Below are 23380 nucleotides of genomic sequence, written 5' to 3' on the forward strand. Positions count from 1 at the left end.
GACGCACCGGAACGCAACCGCTGCGCTCCCACGTGCGGTCCGCGCGGCGTGCAAGCAAACAAACGAACCGACGAGCAAAAGCGCGCGTCGCACCGGGAGGCGGTCGGCGGCAGCTCCCATCGGGAACGCCCGCAGCACGGCCAGGCCCCGTCGCCTCACACGCAGCAGAATGGCCTCGGCCACGCCGCGATCCCGCAGCACACAGTGGCACCGCGGACAGCGGCCGCCGTGCGGAGCGGCCCAGAGCGGCTCCCCCCGTCCCGCTCGGTGTCGCCGGGTGACCTCCAGGCCGGGCCGACGGCACTGACCTTGGGCTCGGCGCGGCCGTGCAGGACCCTCTGCGGCCCCCAGAGCGCAACAAACGGCCGCGCGCGAGACGGGCACAGAACCCCCGGCACCGGCTGAGCGGAGCGGCAGAAACTCCGGGCCCGCGGCCGAGGGCTGACAGCCCGGGACGGAGGGCCGCGAGGATGAAGGGTTCCGGGCCCGGCCGCACGCGGTACTTACGGACGGTCCGGCGCGGCGCTGCCCCTCCCGGCGCCGGTGCCCGAGCCGGTCCCGGTCCCACCCGCCGCCCCCCGCCCGCGCCGACCCACGTGCCGCCCGGCCGGGCCGCCGCGCTGGGACATGCACGGCACCGCGCCCCGCCCGTGCGCCACGCCCCTCTCGCGAGAGCGGCGCCGGGACCGCCCCGCCCGCGCGCCGCGCCTGCGCGCCGCGTCCCGCTGGCGCCCGAGGAGCGCCCCGACCGCCCCGGCATGAGGAGGATCGCGGCCTCGCCCCCGCCCGCCGCCATTCGCTGCTGCGGCGCTCCTCCCGACGTCTCGCGGTGCGGCTCCCTGTCGGAACCGTCGGCCACGCTGCTCCTCGCTGCCGAGGGGAAGTTCCGGTAGCACGAGCCGGCGGAGAGCGACCGCAGCCTCTGGGTGCTGGGCTGAGGCGGGCGGAAAGGGCCGTCGGGGCGGGGAACGCCGCGCTCCGGGCCGTGGGCGCTTCGCCTTCGTTTCAGCGTGAAGTGGCGCCGTTCCTCACAGCGCTGCGCGGCACGGAGCTGACGGCGCGCCGCGAGGAAAAGCTTTGGGGTGGCGGCCGGGCAGCGCTGCGCGCCGTGCTGTGCGCGGGCAGGTGGGCGCTGCGCGCATTTGCGGCGCCTGATCGTGAGATGTTTCCTTTACCGAAGGTCACGAGAGCGCGTGTAATGATAAACATTTGAGCTGTGGGGTCACAGGAGCTCAGGAGCCAAATGTTTGGAGCAAACATGTAAGTTTCTTCCCTTGTTTTGTTGCCCTGCCCCTGCCAGCGCATGGCCTCACCTTGTGTTCGTACGCTGAGGCCTTTACTCCTCTGTGTGCTTTGCATTGCTCTGAAGCAGGCTCCCCTTTGGCTCACTGCCACTCTGTGCCATCTCTGGGCCACGTTCAGTCACGTCTGTCTGTAGACAGTTGGGTGGGTCTCACACGCTGTAGACCTCTGCTCTCACTGTGAGAAGAGCTGGAAGAACCAGTAAAAAGGGCAAAGAACCCTGGCTGATACTGCAGGGAGCAGGAGGACACAGGCAGCAAGTGAATGCACTTCACAGAGTGCAAATTAAGGCAGAGAGAACAGAGCCCAGGACAGGTGAGGAGGCAGAGGCAGTCACTGCGACCCTCACCTAGCGTCTTATCTTAACCACAAGTACTGAATTAATAAACAAGGGCTTGGAAAACTCAGCCCCAGTCAGGCCTGTCTCTGATCTGCCTCTTCAGGACACAGTCACTTCACTTACCTGCATCTTTAACGCCACGGTCTGGGTGAGCAATTCTTGTACAGCTCAACAAAGCCATTCTGCTGAGCATCCAGCTCTGCACAGAATTCGTTGTCTGAGCATACTAGTCAGGAGCAGAAGCTGCAGAGCAGATCTTTTTCATTTTTCTAAAGGACAGTGTGCTATGAAAAAAAACCCAACAGTTTAATAGTTCAGTGGGAGTTTCTTAAACACAGAGTTAGTCATCTAGTCATCACTATAATGCCATCATTTGACTGTACCTTGAGATGCAGCTGTCGAACTTCATCGTTGCGTTGAGCAGCAAAGTTGTACTTGTTTGAACAAGTTACATCATGGGAGACTTTATTCTACGTTCTCCACCCACACAACCCTGCAATTTATTTTCACCTGAGAACTTGTTAATAATACCAGCGAAGAAACTAATGTTCCAAGATGTTTAGGATTCACACACAAATCTTAAATTCTACTGGCAGAAACAGAGCATCACTGATTTGATAGGGAATAGTCAGTAGCACTCTTCACAGCAAGAAGAGTTTTAGTTCTTAGTTCCATGGCGCTGTGCCTGAGCATGATATACTTACTCAGGTTAATGTGTTTTCTGCCTACTTTATCAATCCGGATGGGCTTAAAGGGAGGAAAGCAAAATAAGCATTTGATGATCACAGAAGTGACCAACTTGCAGTAGAACTCAGTGCTCTGGTAGGATGCTGAGGAGCAGACTTACAACATTTCATGCAATGGGTGTTTCTTAGATGTAGCGGTTTGCCCACGACAGCATTTGGTCACTTTAACTAATGGCTCTGAGCCACCCTGGGGTCAGCAAAGTGGGGCAAAGTCCAGGACATTTCTCCCCTGGCCCTCGAAGCAGTGCACTGTGATAAACAGAACGGCCACTTTGCTTTTATCTGCTGTGCTTCCTTAAACCAGCTGCACACAGCTGTGAAGCAGCCTGAGATGAGGCTGATCCTCACAGTGATGTTACCGTTCGGAGGTGTCAGATTCAGCTCACTATATGTGCCAAAGTTGCCCTCAGTGCTGGCACCCCACCAGCTTCTGAAAAGGGCTTTCAGCTGTTACACCCGTGCAATTTTTGTTGTTTTTTAGCGTTCACAAGAAAGTCTGACATTGTTACAGAGAACTGCAATTTTTTATGAAACATCTGGGCTGTCTGAAGTGTGAATATTGAAAAGACTTGTTATCCCAGTCAGAGGTATTTGGAAATATTTATGCTGGCCAGAGACAACGTAGTATTTAGGAATTATCTACTCTCACTACAGGTCAGTCTTATTCAGGGGTTTACAGCAGTTTAAACAATTGCAGTTTTCCTTTTTGTACAGTTTTACCCTTATTTACCTCTAGAACAAAATTTGTACCCTTTCATCAAAGAAGTTCTGAATTTAGACTTCTTTGTAAAATATTCTGGCACATTGGTGCCAGCTGGGCAGGGATTCTGAAGCTATTTCCAAATGGAGAAGTGGTTGCTCTGAGGATGCCACTTTTTTCCCTTGTGTAGAGTTGTTCAACTGCATAAAGGCTGAGCTAAAATAACTCCCCTTTCATTCTGTACCACAAGTAACAGGGAAGGTCAACTGTCCAAAAGAAGAATGTCAGCATTTTTAGCAGCAGTCGCTCAGCGCGGCTGCAGAAAATACCTCTCTTAGGGCTCCTCTTTACACACAGTGCTGCTATTTCTGATACAGATTAATGAACATCTTCTCTAAAGTAAAGAAAATGTACTCCTATAGAAGACACTCAACTAATTATGATTCATAAAGGCAGCATACAAGTACTTACACATTTTTAGTGGAAGAGTATCCCCATAAAAGAGAAATATTTCTTTTTTGTCATAAAGGTTGCCTTACAGTTGAAACTTGAAGCTTTTAAGCGAGAAAAGCCCAAATAGACAAATTATACTGATGTGTTCTTTAAAGGCCAAGCAGCTGTTTTATTAAAATACTGAATTTACATTAAAAAGTCTGAGTCTTTCAATTATAATAACCTTACTGAAGTGACATGAAATCCATGACAAGGAGCTTGCTTTATTCTGTCCACATTCTGTCCTCAGTTATCCACAGACACTTCTGCTACTATTCAAAACTGTGCAAGTTCACACCCACGTAGAAGCACATTTGTCTGGAAAGACAAATCCCAAGGCAATTGGTTCTCATTTTCCCTAGGACAAACAGCTTTTCAGCTCTCAGTTTCAAACCCATCCAAATCTGTGTCCCAAGAAACAGGAAAAGGATTTCAGGATATACCAACTCCCGTAAGTGAATGACCTTCAAACAACTTGAAGCAGGTTGAATTTACATTTTACTTCAAAAAAAGGCAAAGTACATACATGAGGAGCAGATGGGAGGAACAACAGTTACCTGAAACCAGGCTTCTACCATTTCTGCCTAAGCTTACCAGCTGTGTCTGAGTCAGCAGGGCTCTGCCCGCCCTGCCACACTTGCTGACCACAGGAACAGGACTGTTTGTATCGAGGGAACATTTTCAAAGGTGAGGCCCGAGTGGAAAGAGTAAGATATCATACACAGTGTAAGTTTATAGTACACAGCTTTGTTTTTAAATGACATAACGCAACAGCAGGAAGGAGAAGTAGTAGTTAACAATTACTAACACTAGAATAGTCAAATTTGTATGTTATACATATACAGCAACTAACTGCTTTACAAAAAAAGCAAAATAATACAATATATTGTCACATGTATTTACAGTGTAGTAAATATACTTTTCTGTCAAATTTTACACAAAAAATATTTACAGGTGAATATACTGCATTAAAAAAAATGGTGGGACCAACACTAAAAGTGACTTTCTGTGGTAAGTTTGTTGCATAACAGTAAGACGTGCTTCATTACATTTGTAAAAATTAAACTTAGGATGAAACAGAAAAAGCCCTAAAACCTACAACCCATTTAGGAAGAGAGCACTGGAATGCTCCCAAGTGCTCGGTCCACAATACTTATTTGAAAGGTTTCCTATTCCTGGAAACTTCATGCACATTAAAGCAGAAACATTGGCATAATTAACAGGTAGGTTATGTACTATTCAAATACTACTGAATTATCTTTAAGTCAGGGAAAATACAAACACAAAATGTTAATCATCTTTACAGTACTTAACTGTAGTTAGTACATAATGGATAGCGTGTTCTGAAACAGGGGTGTCAAACATACAGTCCCCATAGTGTCGCTACGTGGTCCACGTGTTACAATCAGATTTTTCTGGATTTAAGTTTTCATTCTGAAGTACACAGACTGCATGGCTGCAGAGCTGATCCTCAGACCATGGGGAGGGCAGCCTGTGCGGTGCTGAGCGCCGCCTGAAACAGTGACTGGAAGGTCTGAACCTGGGAGTCTCCCACTTACATCAGGTTTCAAGCCTGATCTTGAAGCACTGTCACCAGCAACTGACTGCTGATCACTAGCATCAATGGAATGACAGGATGAGGAGAGGGACAGAGGCTGGATCAGAAATGGAGAGCGGTGCTCACAGGAATGAAACAGAGCAGGACACAGAATATGCAAAACAGGAAAAGGGAGCAAATAAGGAAGGATGTGAGAAAGAAAACAAAAAAGTGAAGCAATAGCAACGGCTATTACAGGGAGCAGGTTTTCATGGTGATGGATGACAGTAAGGCACTGACCAACCATATACTAATCAAAGTTTACGAATGAAAGGAAGGCGTTTTCCCCCTTGATCTAAGCACAAACGTCCTAAACCCTGGTGTTGCTGTGTGCCGGGGCAAACACAGCCCTGAATTACATCTTTGCTGTAGACTGTGGCCACCTAGAGTACTGCATTCATGTCTGGGCTCCCCGAAGGCAGATACGGACCTGCTGGAGCAAGTCCAGAAGAGGCCAGGAGGATGCTCAGAGGGCTGAAGCAGCTCTCCTATGGAGACAGGCTGAGGGAGTTGGGCTGTTCAGCCTGGAGAAGGCTCTGGAAGACCTCACTGCGGTCCTTGGGGGCTGCAGGAAAGGGCTGTCAGGGAGCGCGAGGGCTTCAAACTAAAAGGATAGACTTAGAGCAGGTAAAAGGAAAAAATTCCTCACGGTGAGGGTGGTGAGGCCTTGGCACAGGCTGCCCAGAGCAGCTGGGGGTGCTCCGTGCCTGGAGGTGCTGCAGGCAGGGCTGGTGGGCCCTGGGCAGCCTGTGCTGCTGGGAGGTGCTGGCAGAGGCTGCAACGTGAGCTTTAAGGCCCCTTCCGTCCAAACCTTTCCACGGTTCTGTGTCTACAGTTACACTCAAGTTCGGCTCTTTTTTCCTGAAATGTTTGACACCCCTGCTCTGACAGTTCGGGTCACCTCACTGAACTACAGAGTGAAAACGTTCAATGACTCCTTGCCAACAAATAGAACAAATTAAATTTTGCCGACTTGCTTTATCAATGTATCATTTGTTTCAGTCAGGACTGAGAGCTTACAGTAGTTCTGGTTCTCACTGAAAAGGTAATTTTGGTTTCACCATACTCACAGCTGTAAGAATGCATCAGTTCTTATTTCATGATGCATTTTCTATTGAGGCAATGCAAAATATTAGAAGAGTTGCTCTCAAATGCACTCAGTCCAAACAGAGCAGAGCTGGCAGTTCATCTGGAATTATTTTTAAAGAAAATTTTCTCACAGAGAAACAACTGAACATTAGCTTTTTGTATCAGTAAATCACAAGAGATTCTTTTTTCCTCCCACCTATGGAGGGAATAACTCTAAAGGCTTCTACAATTCATTGTCTTCAGCAAAACAGAAAGGGCTGGAAGTAGCTTGGTTCAGTATAATCAGGTGCAAACCGACAGCGATACCGAAGCTATTAGCAATTTGATGTACGAGATGAAAAAGGTTTTTAAATCAGTGACTCCCAAAATTACAAATGCATAGCAGCTGAAAAACATGGCACAAGTCACTGCTCTGTTCCTTAATTTAAGTCTAGCCTTGTAACCCTTCAACAGACCTAACAGTTCAGGGATCATGATTCCACTGCAGCTCCTACACAGTCAAGAGTAAAAAAATGTGGTTAATTGCACAAGTCTTCATATTTTCCAACGATTCTATTTCAAGATTGCTAATTCTACATTTTCATCCTGTTTTGGCAAACTATTTGCATATTAAGCTTGTGTTCATAGTTCTTCCAGGACTGTAAACAAATTAGAAGAATTGTTATTTTATGAATCAATACAATAAAGGCATTTATTTACATAAATGTTACATTGTTACTGTGTGGATACACGTGAATTATGTGCTATATCAATAAAATCTGAACACTTATAATTGTACCATTCTCTAATAATTTAGCTGTGGAGTTTGATTTACTGAAAGCCACTAACAAAATTGCACTAGAGGATTTCATTTTTTTCATATAGAGGATATACTTTTCTTCCCCCCTTCTAAAGCCATTTATAAGCTGTTAACTTCTGTTCTTTAACAGCTAACAGTTAACAGCTATTAACAGTTAACAGCTAGTTAACAGCTGTTAACTGTTCTTTAGCAGAAGGTTTGCTTAGCCCTACAACGAGCTGTCAGGCCTTTGTCAGAATGCCCATCCACCTCAGATCCAACGCTCTGCGCATCTTCAGCCCGTGCAGGTCATGTCTGTAGCACACAGTGCTACATCTTTACACGTCATGCAACATAGCAGCATATTATCACAGTCCCCATTGCTAATGCACTACCGTGGCTGGCAAGTCTTTCACAGTGATAGCAATTTCAGTTTCATATAACCCCCAAGTAGGAGCCCTTACAAACTAAAACCCCTTGAAAGTTCTGCAAGAGAAGTTTGATTGCAAATGTCTGTACTGATAGCAGAAATTGCACTGCAAACATTCAAACGTAACCTGGATTTGACAAAGCGTCACTTACTTTTAAATTTGTGTACCTTGAGCAAACATTTCTGTTTTTATATCACTGCTTGGATGGCACAAAAGCAGTTTTGCCAAACAACCTCCCAGAGCTGAAAGTTAATCAATAAAATTTTCCCCTCTGTATCCCAACAGTTTATCTGCCAAGAATTTCTTGAAAGTGTGTATTGTTAGAAGGGCAAAACTAAAGCATACGTTAAATGGAAGAAAGAAGCAATACATTTTAAACACTGCTATAGTGACACCATAATAGTCAGTTCTTGACAGTTTTCTTAGAATCATAGAATCGCAAGGTTGGAAATGACCTGCAAGATCATCCAGTCCAGCCATCCTCCTATCACCACTGCTACCACAAGCACTAAACCACATCTTGCAGCTCCTCGTCCAGACGCCTCTTGAACACTGCCAGGGACGGCGACTGCACCACCTCCCTGTGCAGCCATTCCATGCCTGACCACTGTGTGAGAGAAAAAGTTCTTTATGTCCAACCTAAACCTCCTCTGGTACAACTTGCGGCCATTTCCTTGGGTCCTGTTTGTTTCCTGGGAAAAGAGGCCAAACCCTCCTCACCACAGCCTCCCTTCAGGAAGTTGCAGAGTGCAGTGAGGTCTCCCCTGAGTTCCTCTTCTCCAGACTGAACCACTCCAGCTCCGTCAGCTGCTCCTCATCAGCCTTGTGCTCCAGACCCCTCACCAGCTTTGTTGCCCTTCTCTGGACACACTCCAGGGCCTCAATGTCTTTTTTGTAGTGAGGGACCCAAAACTGAACTCAGTACTCAAGGTGCAGCCTCACCAGAGCTGAATACAGGGGATGCTCACCTCCCTGCTCCTCCTGGCCGCACCATTTCTAATGCAGGCCAGGATGCTGCTGGCCCTCTTGGCCACCTGGGCACACTGCTGGCTCATGTTCAGCCGAGCACCAACCAACACTCACAGGTCCCTTCCTCTTCACACTCACAGCCACTCAGCCCCAAAGCCTATAGCACTGCATGGGGTTGTTGTGGCCAAAATGCAGGACCCAGCACTTGGCCTTGTTGAACCTCATCCCATTCACCTCAACCCAGCAATCCAGCTTATCCAGATCCCTCTGAAGGGCCACCCTACCCTCAGGCAGATTGACACCACCTCCCAACTTGGTGTAATCTGCAAAACTACTGAGGATCCCCTCATCTAGGTCATCAGTAAAGATATTAAACAAGATGGGCCCCAGTACCACAGTACCAACTCCGGGACGACGCCACTTGAAACGGTCTCCAGCTGGACTGAACTCCACTGACCATTCATTACTCATGGGGCACAGCCCTCAGCCAGTTCCTCACCCAAAGCAGGGCAGACCTGTCCAGGCCACGGGCAGCCAGTTTCCCCAGAAGAAGCCTGTGAGAGACCGTGTCAAAGGCTTTGCTGAAGTCTAGGTAGACTACATCAACAGCTTTTCCCTCATCTACTATGTCCCTTGTCTTTCCACTGTACAACCTTTTATAGTCTAGTTAAAGTACAGCAAAAAAAAAAAAAAAAACTCCTTTGGAAAGACAGTTTATCCAGTCTGGTCCATATACAGTCCAAGTGTTTGAAGCTATGGTCTGGGGAATGAAGAGACTCAGGAAGCCTCCTTGTCCTCTCAATTTATTGCTGATTACTAGGAATTTAATCTAATCGACCAATTCTGGCTAAGCTCATTGTACTGCAGCTATTGTTAACTTTCTTTTAAGCACGGTAAAAAAAAGTCCACAGCTAAAAATCCTACAGGTTTGAATCAAAACCAGGATGATAGTAACTTCCCCTGGCTCATAAAGCCACTACCTTGAGAAGTGTGCAAACAGGATTAAGTATTAACACTTTCCTTTATAGAAGAAACAAACAAGGCGAATCACAGAAGCAAGGTAGAACCGTCTATGGGAAATGGCTTTCATATTTGGACAAGGTATGTTCCGCAGTGTTGAAGAACTCACATCTCCTTTGCCTACGAAGTCCTTCAGGGTCTACAAGTGGTTCTGAAACACTGGCTTAAATAAAAAAAAAAAAGCAGAAAAAAAGTACGAAGGCATTAAAATTGAGGCAATGTTTCAGGAGTTGATCATCTGGCAACATGGCTGACAGGATGGGAACTTGAAAAATTAAGTGCAGCATCACAACTGGTGGGGGGCCCTTTGCAAGAGGCCCACGTACGTCAGTCAGTTTCAAAAAAAAAACCCAAAAAAAGATCAAACAAAAAAAACAACCCCAAGTTTCACACAATCTTCTTAATGCTGTGACGTTTCAAGCTGCCAGCACTTCGCTGCTTTTGCACCTGGCTGGCAGAGCCGTGGCGCATCCTCCCGCTGTTGGTGTGGCCAGCGGTGGGCGAGAGCTCCACGTTCTCCTTGTCGATCCCTGGGAACACACACAGACCAACGAATTAGCCTCGCTGCTTTGCCACCCTGCCGTCAGCACCATAACGACAGATGTTTCTGCAAATGAACAGGTTAGCATGGAAGTGCCTTCACGGTACAAAATACTGTGACACCCTCGATGCCAGAATCAAGGCATCGTCCGGCACCCTGCCGGACGATGCGGCGCCAGGCAACGGCAACACAGGTGGCACCCGGTGACTGTGCTCAGGATACAACCCAGGTCTGCCATGCGAACAGGTGGCGGCGAGGAGACAGCCTCTGGGAACACAAGCGGCCAGCAGTGCTGCCCTATAGCTGGGAAAGCACTTCAGACATCCAACTAACAAAATATTTGAAATAACTCCTAACTCTCTTAGCAGGAAGTAACACAGCCTTACTGGTGACAATGACTCGCAAATGAGAGAACTGATGCAGCTGTTTTATTGCAGTACTGCAATATGAAGAATAGTTTTTTCAGATCAAATGTACAACTCTGAGCTCAGAAAGCACAGCCCCTGACCAGATCCAACACTTCCCTGTGCTAACCTTCGTAAGGACAAGAAAAGTCACTGCAAATACTCCTGAAATTCCACTAGTAACAAACAGGGCAGTGAGACTCGGGTCCAGTTCAGGAGGGAGGGCAGAGTGCTGTGCTCTGGAGTTGCCTCAACACCCTGCAGCTGACAGCAGTGTCAGAGCTGCCTGTGCACGAGGCTGCTCGTTTGCAGGAGCACCTGCTCTGATGTATTTGTGGGCAGAATGAACAAGGGTACTTGAAAAGAAAATGCTCCATCCATACCCTCAAAAGATGCCCTCCCAAATCAAGAATAAAGAAACTCTAGGGCCAAAGCTTGGACATAACTGCACGATCGCTGACAAGACGTGAGTCTGGAAATTTTCATGACTGCTATTGCAAAAGTGCTGCTCTCCCAGACAAAGGCAGGAGGTAGAAGGCGAGGATGAAACCAGCCTGGATTTCTACCCTAGTGCACATACTCTTCTAGAAGCTTTAGATGAATTCTACTGTGTTGTGCTAAAGGAATCACATCAAACAGCCAACCTAAACAAACCCCTCCAGTGTAACTTCATGCTGACATGATGACAGCACATGATTGGGTATGAACCACTGCTCTACATCTCTGGGATACAGTCTGTCATTTGAAGACATAAATGTCTTAGTGCAGACATGCTTTCAATCAGTCATTACTTTTATGCTAACCCTACTTTGAGTTAATCACTCGTGTGGCAGCATCTTCGTGCAGCTGTCACTTTACTTCTGCTACAAAATGAGTATGCTTGAGGCACGTCTAACAACACTAAGCGCTTACAGTACATGTGCAGCATTGGAATGAGTAGTAGGAAAGGTATTTTAATGGGAGAGACTCAAAGTATAACCAGCAGCAAAAATTAGGATGTCTGACAGCAAATGAAAAGGTTGGAGCAAAATCCTATCACTACAAACAGTATCTCCCACACTTCTATGTCTCATCCCTCTAAGAAATTGATTCTCATTGGCACAAGCAAGAATAGTGATTACACTCCACTGTTTCACACAGTTACAGTGAAAATCGAAACTACATTCAGAAGCTGTCTGTGGTCTGCTGTCCTGCTCCCCGTGTGCGTGAGCTCATGAAGTCACAAGCTATGATGAGAACAGGAAGCAACCTGCAAGGTGAGTAAAAAAAGTCTTCTGCAGTCTTATTTATTTATTTCTCCACACAGAAGCAGAAATCAAAAGGTGCTGTGAGAATTCATTTTATTGAACCCTCTGTCTGCTGCAATTTAGTCCAAAGAATTTGTGTCTGCTTCCTGGCAGTGTGCAAATGATGCTGAAGCTGACCTCCTGTGAAACTAAAGAGCTCATGAAATAGTTTTACATTTTAGCTTAATATGTGCAGCAGAATAATTTCACATACCAAGCTTCCACTTCTCTATTACCAAATGTATCTTACTCTTGAAGATGTGAGTGACTTTTGCTGCTATTCCATTAAATATTACTAGCATCACACGAGAAATGCAACAGCTTAGCACTTACACTGAAGCCATTCCTGTGTCCAGGATTAGTAAACCACTTCTCATGCCACAAGCCCAACCCTAAAGCAGATCAAGCAGCATCTCGTGCAAATATGATGGAAGTAGAGAGTACCTTGATGAGGAAGCTGCATGAAAACTGCAGATTTAGAGCAAGGCAGAGAAGCTTTACAAACACAGAATGAAAGAAAAAACGTAAGTGAGTAATGTCTGTGACAAGGGGTGGGGAGAGATGACAGACAAAACATTCAATGCAATTGCAAGAATGCAATCATGTTTGATGTGTAAACACATTTAAAACATAACAAGATGGAATACTTGGCTGTATAAATTCAGTACATTTCCTTACCTATCAAGCACCGCAACTGCTACTGACCTGGGGAGTGCTGGGAAGTTGCGAGCGAGGTCATGGAATTGGAAAGGTTAAGGTTAGCAGTAATGCTAAGCTGGCTCTGCACTGCGGGAGGATACGGAGATGTGGGTGTCAGGAGAGATTCTTCACTGGTTTCCTCATCAATCCCAGGCAAATACGTGTCAATCAAGGCATCGAGAAACTTCACTATGAGCTCAGCGTAGTCTGGAATTTGTGTTTGCTGTGAGAGATGGGGGGAAAAAAAAAGGTTGGTTCACTTCCTCCCACTTTTCTGTCAATGAATTTCACCCCTAACTCACTGTAGGTTTCCTGTGCTTTTGCCTGAAATTTATAAAAAGCATCTGGAGGCAACTATGTGTGAAAATCCACTTGTGATCCTTCCCAGATTAATCTAAATGCAATACAACAGAGCACTCGCAGATGTAATTTCAGTTCATCTAAGAACTGCAAAGCCAGAGGAGGGGGCTGTTCCATTCGTAACGTTCAAAGCAACCGAACTTAAAATGTTATTAAGAGTATTACTTGTACCCCCCAAAGCCTACTGACGGAACACTGCTACTCTGCTCGTACAGTTCTTGTAGCAATGACTAGAAGCAACAAATGGAAGCACAGATGGTCAATGGTTTTATTTCTTCTGTTGTAACATAGAATTTGTCCTTATGGAATTATCATTCTTAACGATTAAACTCTTAAACAGTAAGATAAGGATAACAAACCAGAGTTTCTGAATAATATTCCATGTCTTTGGAGTCTGCAAACTTCAGGGTGCTGAAAAGCTGTATTTACCACCTGACTGCTTTTATCCAGCCTCAGTAAGTTTACCTTGAGTTCATCAAAATAGCTGCTGCAGGCTAAAAAACTTCTAGCCATAAAAGCGACCCTTATGTTACTGACTTGCTCGTGTAAGTTTTGTCATTTATCACTTCTCTGCATCATACCTGGAGCATCAGCGTGCTTCATAAAGAGAACAAAGGTAAAAATTGATGAATTTATCTCTTACCTTGGAAAATGGGCCAGCAAACCTCCACAACCCATTAAATCCAAAACCTACAACAACAAACTGAATGTTATGAAGGATTTATGAGGTCAGAGAGAATCCAAACAAAACTGATCAGCTCTTCTGCGAAGGCGTTTTCATTAGGATATCTAACTTTGAATTCAGTAATTAAAAAAAATTACTTTGTAGATAAGAAGTTTGGTATTGGGGTGGAGACTCCTCATGGTAGACAACACTCTGAACAATCCCATGAATTGGATTCAACAAATTTGGATCTTGACACAGCGACAAAAGGGTGTTGATCTTGGAATCCAATAAATTATGCCTAAAGAAAAGAGCAGTGGGTTATTTTTTTTCGCAAAATGAATACGCACCTTTCTAACCCATATCTAAAAAACTGCACTGAAAGAGTATCCCGAAGTACACTTTGTATGTTTCGATATGTGCTTGGGTTACTGATTAGAAAATGTGAGTCTATCTGGGACAAAAGTATATAAAACTGTACATGTTGACTTATATAGAAAACTGTATGACCACGTGAAAAGTAATTTGATTTTCCACAGTACCAAATAAATGCCAAAGCCATGCAAAGTCACCAGGCTACTGTAATGGCAGCAGCGACACTGAAAGCTTTAGGGAGGAATGGATGGCTGCACAGACAGGCTCCTGGCTGCTCCCTGGCTGCTCTGCCAACCTGCCCAGACCCCAGACGTGTGCCAGAGGGCCGTCTGTAGCAGTGCTGTGTGAGGATTCCCATTCCCCTAAGAGCATTCCTTCTTCCCCTACGTTAAGTAAATGTAATGTTCTCAAACTGTGATGGACATTTGTCTCAAGCAAAGGACAGACTGCTGCTCATAAAGTACAAATGATAAAGCACCTCACACGTGCTTGCCCTGGTCCAGAGACATTTTATAGGAATGCCAAGTACCGAATCATCACAAACAGCTTCAGATACTTACACAACAGGAAAGACCTTTGGGAAGACAACACTGGCTTCTGCTAAATACTCATACAGAATCCGCTGGTCAAATTCATCAGTAGTGTACTTCACTAACGTTGCCTGTGATAATGCAAAGGAATAAATCAGCATGGTTCTGAGGGAGGCTGAGTAGTTACAGGCTTTTTTGCTTGTTATTGTAGTTTAAGGTTTTTAAGATTCCAGGATTCCAGAAGAAGCAGCATTACAGAAGATTAATTTGAAGACATGGCATTAAGTTGTTTTATGTCATGAGAAACAATAAGAACAGTTGGGTAATAGCTTCTATTTTGGTCCAAAATTAGCTAATCAGTTTTTGACAGAACTGTGCAACTGAGTCTTTCTGCATTATAACAGGGCTGCAAGGTGTACTGGTGTACCTGGTGAAAGCACTAACGTACTGGTTGCCACATTACAATTTAGTCAGGGTTTAAATTGAATTGTGCTGGTATTCTAGCAATTTTCTCTTCTTTTAAAATACGTAATACGTAAGAAAGCTTCTTGTTATATAAAATCAGTTTGTAGTAAAATTCTGTCAGGAAAAAGAATCAATTGTTAGACATGCTCTGAACTATAATATAGAATCATGGAAATTCCAAATTTTCCCCTCCCATTGTTTTTAATGGATCTATAAGAGTGATTCCTAGGAAGTGTGAAGAAAAGCAGCTAAAGAACAGAGTGGCACAGTGCATTCTAAGTTTGATCCACGTGAATTCATGAAGCACCACAAGGAGCGTTTCTTTGGACGGTGAAAGAACATCAGAAAGTAACACACAATAATATACAGAAAGAAGGCTTACAAGAACTGTAAGCAGCAGTGCTTGAATTTTTGGATCAGTCAGAACTTCTTCATCCAGGAGAACATTTGACTCAGAAACAGAAACTTTTCGGAGATGGGGGTGCTGCTGAGGTGATATTCTCTGGGTTTCTGCCAAATAAAAAAGACCAACTAATCAAAAGCAAAATAAACCTGAGCCAAAACAGAATTATATTTTGCATAACAAGTTCAATTATATGCAAACTTCAGAGTTCACCATAATTTCCATAAGGTATAAAAAAGCAACAATTATGCTGTAATACTAGCAGAGCTAGATTGTCACATGGGATGTATTATCAAATGGCAAACAATAACCCCAATTTCCTATTCAGTGAAATACAGGCCCAGGGGTGGTAAGTAATGTTCTCAGGGTCAGGCAGCAGACTGACATCAGATACAACAGAAGAACCCTGGTCTTGCATTGCAATTGGGGATGGGGTCACAGGAAGCAGATGTGGGAGAAGATGAAGAGAGGCATTCTAGGCATCACATCAGATTCCACTTGCAAAATCTGCAGCTAGGGCTCAGTAAGCCATAAAAAGCCAAATTTTACTTATTTCACTCCTGCATATGGTACTTTATAGCTGCCCCTTATCCTGTATCTACAAACTGAGCAACTCTAACTCAAACCTCAATTGTCAGAGATATGGAAGACTACACTCTCCAGAAGCCATTATTAAGATATCTCTCCCTTACCTTGCAGTAACCTAAGCAAATAAACATTGAATTTGGAAATAATCCTTTGTATATAAATACAAAGCATTTATAATTAGTGTTATTCTGAAATGTTAGTCCTGTTTCTCACCCATTTCATAATCATTTTCGGCTACTCTCCTCATTTTGGGAGGCGTTGTGATTCCAGATTCCATGTCTTGCCTTTTAGGAGCCTTTGTGTCCGATATCAAATGGTCAAAACTTTTCCTTGTACCTAAAAACAATTTATCAGGAAATTAAAAACATTAAACCTAAATCCACACTTCAATATTTCTGATTGTCTGGCCAACCTACTATCCTATCTGCAACATATCAATAGGAATCTGGGGACATTTTCAGAGGTGGTAGAGAAACTACGGGTACACCATGCCGCTCTCCATCACAGTTTCCAAAATGCTTCACAATGCATATGAGAATAGCATGCAGTTTATTCAAGTATGTAAGCTGTGGGCATGCTATGGTTTCCTGCTCAACACATCACATTGAATAAACATGCCAAAATGTGATTACTGAAAAGGAAGCAGTAACGGGATTGTAATGAAAGAAATGCCTCTCTTCTTCCACGTGCACTCACGTAAAGTTATGTGCAGAACTCATCTTGTTTCACAGAATCATCATGCTTTCAGTTGGAAGGGCCCTTTACAGGCCATCTTGTCCCACCCCCGCAATGAACAGAGACATCCACAACTCCACCAGGTGCTCACAGCCTGGTCCAGCCTGATCTGGACTGTCTCCAAGGATGGGGCACCACCACTTATCAGGGCAACCTGTTCCAGCGCCTCACCATCCTTACTGTAAAGAACTTCCTCCTTATATCCAAACCACCTCTCCCCTCTTGTAGTTTGAAACCACTGCTCCTTGCTCTGACACAACAGACCCTGCCAAAGAGTCTGCTCCCCAGAAAACTGAACTGGCATCTGAACCTTAAGTATCTCAATTATCTTTTTTTTTTTTCAATCACTTCAGCATGCACATTCTGAGTAACATTTCCCATATTCCTGATCAAAGCAAACCAAATTATTCCTCTTCAATTGCAGTGTCCTCTCTTTCCATTTTGTAGAAACCATGTGCATTGCTCTGAATTGCTCTGAATTAGGAGTAAGTACTAAAAGTCAAAACAAATACAAGTATAATTTTTCTCCAGTAACATTTCATGGAGTATCCTGTAGACAAGTTAGTAAATTAGGCATCTTAATAACCTAGAAGCTTTTTAGTGTTCGCTTGCGAAGGCTGCCCCATATCCAAACTCATGGACTTTCGCGTTCGAGGGCTTATCTGTCCCACTGTTGGGTAACTGGCAGCCAGATGTCTGTCTGAGCCCTTTGGTGATGACCACGGTTGATTTTCCTTTAGTGTCCTGAAAGTGCAGAGAAATTAAGAAAATCTTTAAAACTTTTGCATATTCAGACATTAATTTTTCAGCTAGCCAAAGTATCCTATATTAAACCCATATTTTCTAGCAGTTTAATCTCCCAGAAAAATGTTTTAATAAAAAGTATTTATGTGGCTAGAAAAATGTCTGAGCTAGTAAAAACTAACAATCTGGTATGAACCTAATGCTGAAGAGCCGAAAATAAAGCAATAAACCATCAGCAAATCTGCTCATGAGGCAAAACGTAAGACATTAAACATCTGCTGCTCCGTACTGGGTACTAAAAGGAGAGGTACTGAGTAAAGTGCTCCGCACTGAGAAAATCTGACTCTGCATGGCACTTCAGGGTTGACTTCCCAGCTTACTTCTGTGGCTGCATATGGACAATGGATAAGATGTCAAAGTTTCCCAATGACAGGAATCAAGCAATTACTTAGCATCTCCTTGCTTCTTAAAAAGACAATTTTATTCTAAAATGCAACTGAAGAATGAGGTGAGATTAGGTCTCACAGAAAAGGGTTATCAAAAAAGATTAAGAATCTCCAAAGCCATTAACTGAAGTCTGAAATTGCTTCAGAGATCTCAAAATCATATTCAGAGAAATCAAAATCATGCACAAATTTCCCTATGATTCTCGGTCACAGCAGCATGTTGGTCAGGAAGCACTGATGTGCAGGTGAACACTAACTTAGCTTTAACGAACAGGGGGTTTAGTTTTCTATATATCATACCTTACCTTTAGATAACTTAGTAAAGAAAATAGAGATTGAAATTTGGGTAACTTTTATTATCGAAAGGATAGACAACCAACCTATAGCTAGTGTCACTGTGATGTATGGGGTATGTATCCATAGGAACGTTTTCCATTGCGACGTCTGTCAACAAGAGAGACTTCCTATGTTTTAGGCTGCAGCGACTTCGAACTTCCTCAGACACTGTCAGCAAAGCTAAATTAAAAAAAAATACAAAGTTGGTGCAAATTTTCTATGTCAGGAATACACTGAAGAATGTAAGCATCTATTTACATTTCTTCTTAGTACAAAAAAGACCTCAGAGATGTAATTACACCTTACTGAAATGTACAGATTAAAAGTCGGTCATTAAAAAATAATTGTATTCCCCAACTAGCTAAAATTCCATGATGTAAACATTTGCCCTCATACAGCCATGTTTTCTGCTTCCAGACCACTAGAAATGTAAATTCTGCAAGGAGCAACACACTTTAGAACTTAAAACCAAACACCTCCAGTCTCCCTGAAGCATTTTGGAAGTTGCACAGTAGGTCCTGAGCTGACAAGCCTTCAGACCACACTGCGTCAGTGACGCACAGCAGCCTAACCCAGACTCTTGTCCAACTCCAGTTACAAGTTTCCTTCATACTGATAACAGAGTCATTAGCCTAACACCAGAAGACATTCCCACAACAACCCACTCCTTTCCAGTTAATGCAAGTTCAAAAGAATGTTTGTTTAATTTCACCTGCTAGGTAAGCCACGCTCTGGGTGTTCACCTCGAACTTGTCACAGTTCCTGTGTTTGTTAACCAGAGCTAGTAGTGTATGTAGAATCCTGACTGTTCTTGCTACAGTGGTAGGTGAAGGATGCCTGTACCCTGCAAAATGAGGTTTAAACACCAAATCCTGTATTTAATTTTTGAATACATATTTACGAAGCACAAATATTTTTTAAAAGCATTTATAAATACTTCCCAGCATGTTCTCAGGACACTTCATATGTAGAGTAATGAAGTACAGCGCTAACAGAAATTGCACATTCAGGACTATTAATTCAGTCCCTCTGTCCAAAATCACATAATTACAAATGTCTGTGCGTATATTGCATCCATATCTCACAAATCAATCTTCAGTGAGGAGACACAGGCAAGCACAGAGAAAGAAAGTATTCTGGGAGAAAGAAGTAATGTACTGCAGCAAATGAAACCACACATTCATTTTCACACACGAGCAACATGCACTCTTACCTTTCAAGAGGTGCCCCACTAGTGCAAAGTTGAAATTGGAGTTGAAATTTAGCCCAACAAAATGATCCATCTGTTTGCAGTGCCATTCAAGTGGTCTCCTGATCTCCATGAACACCTCCTCTGGGCTCTGACTCACAGAAAATAAGACATAAGAATATTTCATACAAGCATAGAGTGGTTTTGGCTGGGACCTCAGCGCACATCTCCTGCCATGGGCAGGGCCACCTCCCACCAGTTCAGGCTGCCCAGGGCCCAGCCAGGCCTTGAGCATCTCTGTGTATGGGGCACCCACAGCTGCTCTGGGCAGCCTGTGCCAGGGCCTCACTGCCCCCATTATGAATTTCTTTCAGAACAGCCTATTTGATCAGAGGTTACTCATCATAATCAATTAAAACAGTGACAAAACATAGTAATTTAAGAAAGAACAGGAACCTATTGACTGCACTCCTGACTTGAATACATCTATGTATTTCTCTGTTGTTTGGGACTAACCTAGTTAGGCCGTCATCTCTACATCACAGTGTACTGCTGATATTACACAAGTAAACAGCTTGTAACGCAAATTTTAAGTTTTAATTGCTTAATTATTGATCACTAGGGTAAGGAATATATATATTTTCTTTTGATTAGAACTAACTGCTTGCATGAACTAAGGGTTAATCACAACTGACTACTAGCAGAGGGCTTGCTTACCTTATCATTGAACACTCGAAGGCTATCCAAGGTATGCAGATTCTGTTCAAGCAGTGCTGTACCTGCTGAGTACAGGTTGACTTCATCCAACTGCAGTACTGCCATGGCTACCCAGAAGAGGGCCTTGTGCATAGGAGAGTCCTAGAAGTTGAAGGGAAACAAAGAGACCACGATTCTACTTTCACATAACACAGTGCAAAGCTACCAAGTAAACAGTGAAACAAACTGAAGTTAATATAGATTTTTTTTTAAGTCTTTAGCTGTGTGAATGAAAGTCAAATATGCACATTAAAGCAGCCCTTCAAACACACCTTCAAACACAAAAAGCAAGGTGTTTTGTTTCTTTTTTTAGCATATTTTTAAGGCATTAACAAAGAAGGAGTTGCAAATGCATCCATGCTCTCCAGAAACCCCGCCATAGAAATGTGTTCTTTTATGTGTGCATGACAATGCCACTCCACAGGTAAATTCTGAAGTGATTCATTAATGGTGCACCCACTGATATGCTGATCAATTCACTGAAGTAACATAAAATGGCTAAATTAATCTCAAGTAAGACATGATCAAAATTTATTACAAGGCATGATCAGAAAGATGTATGAACAACTGCAAATTCAAAAGCCGAGATGGAAAATCTTTTGGTGAGAATGAATGCAAACTGTGGTGCAGCCTTTGCGTACGGCCCAGTGATGAAGCAGAACTGTACATTCTGAAGGCTTTTTAAAGCTTCTGCACATACAAACATCTGTGACATACTTCCCATATGCAGTACTTTCAAGCGTGAGTCAGAACAGCGATGTGTGAACATCAGATACCACAAGACTTACATACATTTTTAAGCTTATACTCGTAATTATAACCTACAAAATATATTCTGTTTCCTCCAAAAATCCAGTTGCTTACCTTGTTAAGAAGAGGCTGCAGTTTGGTGAGTGCTATAACTGTTGCTTCTATTAGAACTTGGCTATTGTAATTATCAGGGCCTTTTAAACAGCTCTCAAGTCCCTTTTTGTAGAAAAAAAGAATAATAAGAAAACAGAACCCATAATTAGATTTTGCTTTATGAAAAGATGAAAGCTCTAAACTATAATGTAGTTCTCAATTAGTTTACAAAGGCTGAGTTCCCTTTAAACCAATTTGAAAGGAGTTTCAGAAATGAAGATCTACACAAGCATTTATTTATTGCTGTAAACAATCATGCAATGTCTATTAAAAAAGTAAGGGTGCAAGAGCCACAGAAGGGCTTCTGCAGTTCAGACACTGCACAGTTAAATTTTATGTCTACATAACGTTAGTAAAATACTTGAAGAAATTCAGCACTGTTCAGCTGCTATAGAACACAACCTCCTTTAGAAAATATGGACATAATTACCAAGCTAGGTAATATGTTGCAAAGTTTTCTTATATAAATATTCTGCTTTTTATTGTATTTAGTTGTTAATGTCCTTAAAAAAATAATAAAAAAAAAGAGTAACACATACAGGTAGCTGCATTACCAGAAAATTGCTCATTTATTGTAATACTGACTCTTCTGGATCCAAATTCAGTGTCACAAATTTTAAACTCAATATTGAGAACTAATGTTACTCTACAAGTAGCTGCACTGATAAATTTATTGTCACCAAACTAATTTAAAATAGAAGGCCTACAAAGACAATTTCCTATCAGGTTTCTCTGTAGAAGAATATGCTTGAAGAACGTATTTACTGTGAAATCATGCTGCATTTTATATTCAATAGGAATACTAAAAAAAATTAGTTACGTTATGTGTCAGAGAGGAAGACAAACACAGACCCTTATACCTTGCTAAGAATTCGGATTATTTGTTTTATTTGTCCATGAGAGACACGCTTACTTATACAGCCAAAGACAACAAGTGCTCTTGGCTGCAGGGATGGATTATACTGGAATGCAAACCTGTGGAGAAACAGAGTACACTGCATTAAATGAACATACAACAGACAAGCTGTACAATGGAAAACTGAAAATTCCAGGTGTACTACAGGCAGTTAGGGGTCATGCTTTGAGATCTATAACATACTTTTGAGCTAGTTCAGTCCACTGGTCCAGCCACTTGCATGTTGGAATATCTCTCATACAAGCCTAAAAAGAACGAAATTGTTTGAACATATATAGCATAAAGAAAATGAATTACTTTAATTCAGAGTGCTCAGTTATTCTAGTTGTCAGAAATGCTCCTTATCATGTCACTGGAGGCACTGCCCGTTAAACTGCTTGCTGTAGAATAAGCAGCACTAACTTTGTTTTGAAACACGTACCTCCATGATCTCCAACAAAGCTTCAGTAACCGTTTCCAAGGAGGTCAGTGCAAAAGTCTCCCTCTCGTAGGAGCCAGGTGAAAATGACCTGTCTCGATAGCTGGAGCGGAATGCTATGACTGCAGCTGATTTCACTTTGCTGATTCCAAACAGCAAATAAAATTTAGGCAGAGAAAATTCAGTCAAGCTCAGTCTTAAAACTTGCTTGGTCTCCTCTGTTGAACAAATTTTTACACATTAGACTTAAAACACTGACACACAATTCATATTTTAAACACACTTAAGCTCACTCTCCCACCAATACACAAACAGGTGATAAACCTATGCATGTTTCTATACTGTTTTCTTTGCTACTTGTCTCAGAACGTGCCAGAACAACTGTGGCCTGTTGCACAGATCATTGAAAGCAGTCATGAGAGAGAGGCAGTCTGGAAATAGATACAAAGAAATTTGTCTACAGATGTGATTTTCTGAGACTTTTTCTCATATTTGTTAAGAGAATGGAAACACGGAGCGCTCCTGCATTGGAAGGCCAACATTCCTGTCAGTTCAAACTGCAGTTAAATTCTGGTTTGGGCTCCCATTGCAATTAAGTCCCTTAGATCAGAAGAAAATGAAGGCCCTGGTACTGGCACTGCATATTCTTACAATTCTGAACTTTGTTCCAGTACTGTGTACTTCAAACCCATTTTTTAAACAGGAAGGCTTGCCTTTCTCTCTGTGCATCACAGCAAGGCTTTTCCTTAAATACAAGTGTCTGTGTCTATGCACACACTCTGTCAATACACTTAGATATCATGAAAGGAGCTTTTAGATACTTAAAAAAACAAGATTACATAAACTTCTTGATTTTTTTTCACAAAATCCAGCCTGATTTTATACTGTACTTCTGTAGGGACTGCTGCCCCTTCGCTATCTCAAATATTTTAGGATTGCTAAAGTACAGCTGTATGCAACATTCCTGCTTTAACCATGCAGTTTCAAAATTTCCTTATGTAACTGATATTTGTTACCACATTATGCAACTATTCAAAAGATGCACATCAGCCAGTTTTAGCACAGATGCATTTTATCCTTAATCTGCATTACAGGAACTTACTGGTACTTACTTTCTTCTCTTTTTCAAAGACCCGTTATACAATTCATACTACACAC

General features: G+C 43.2%; 1 protein-coding gene across 3 annotated transcripts in view; it reads right to left on the bottom strand.

Moving 5' to 3' along the window:
- Window positions 1–9851: 9851 nt before the first annotated feature.
- Window positions 9852–23380, bottom strand: part of NF1 (neurofibromin 1) — a gene marked incomplete at both ends in the record, with an annotated part of 75522 nt that continues 61993 nt past the window's right edge. For 2 of the 3 annotated variants that reach the window (XM_079544993.1, XM_079544992.1), the window contains 16 exons: window positions 9852–9994; window positions 12401–12617; window positions 13398–13444; window positions 13577–13719; window positions 14354–14454; window positions 15171–15298; window positions 15993–16115; window positions 17101–17258; window positions 18085–18220; window positions 18753–18884; window positions 19254–19380; window positions 19947–20087; window positions 20850–20951; window positions 21749–21863; window positions 21988–22049; window positions 22226–22440. In XM_079544993.1, coding sequence (XP_079401119.1) covers window positions 9852–9994; window positions 12401–12617; window positions 13398–13444; window positions 13577–13719; window positions 14354–14454; window positions 15171–15298; window positions 15993–16115; window positions 17101–17258; window positions 18085–18220; window positions 18753–18884; window positions 19254–19380; window positions 19947–20087; window positions 20850–20951; window positions 21749–21863; window positions 21988–22049; window positions 22226–22440 — 2090 coding nt within the window. Of the gene's footprint in view, window positions 9995–12139; window positions 12191–12400; window positions 12618–13397; window positions 13445–13576; window positions 13720–14353; window positions 14455–15170; window positions 15299–15992; window positions 16116–17100; window positions 17259–18084; window positions 18221–18752; window positions 18885–19253; window positions 19381–19946; window positions 20088–20849; window positions 20952–21748; window positions 21864–21987; window positions 22050–22225; window positions 22441–23380 lie in introns of all 3 variants that reach the window. The other variant, XM_079544991.1, reaches the window with a different exon arrangement.

This window comes from Tetrao urogallus (genome assembly GCF_951394365.1).
Source record: "Tetrao urogallus genome assembly, chromosome: 20".
NCBI lineage: Eukaryota > Metazoa > Chordata > Aves > Galliformes > Phasianidae > Tetrao > Tetrao urogallus.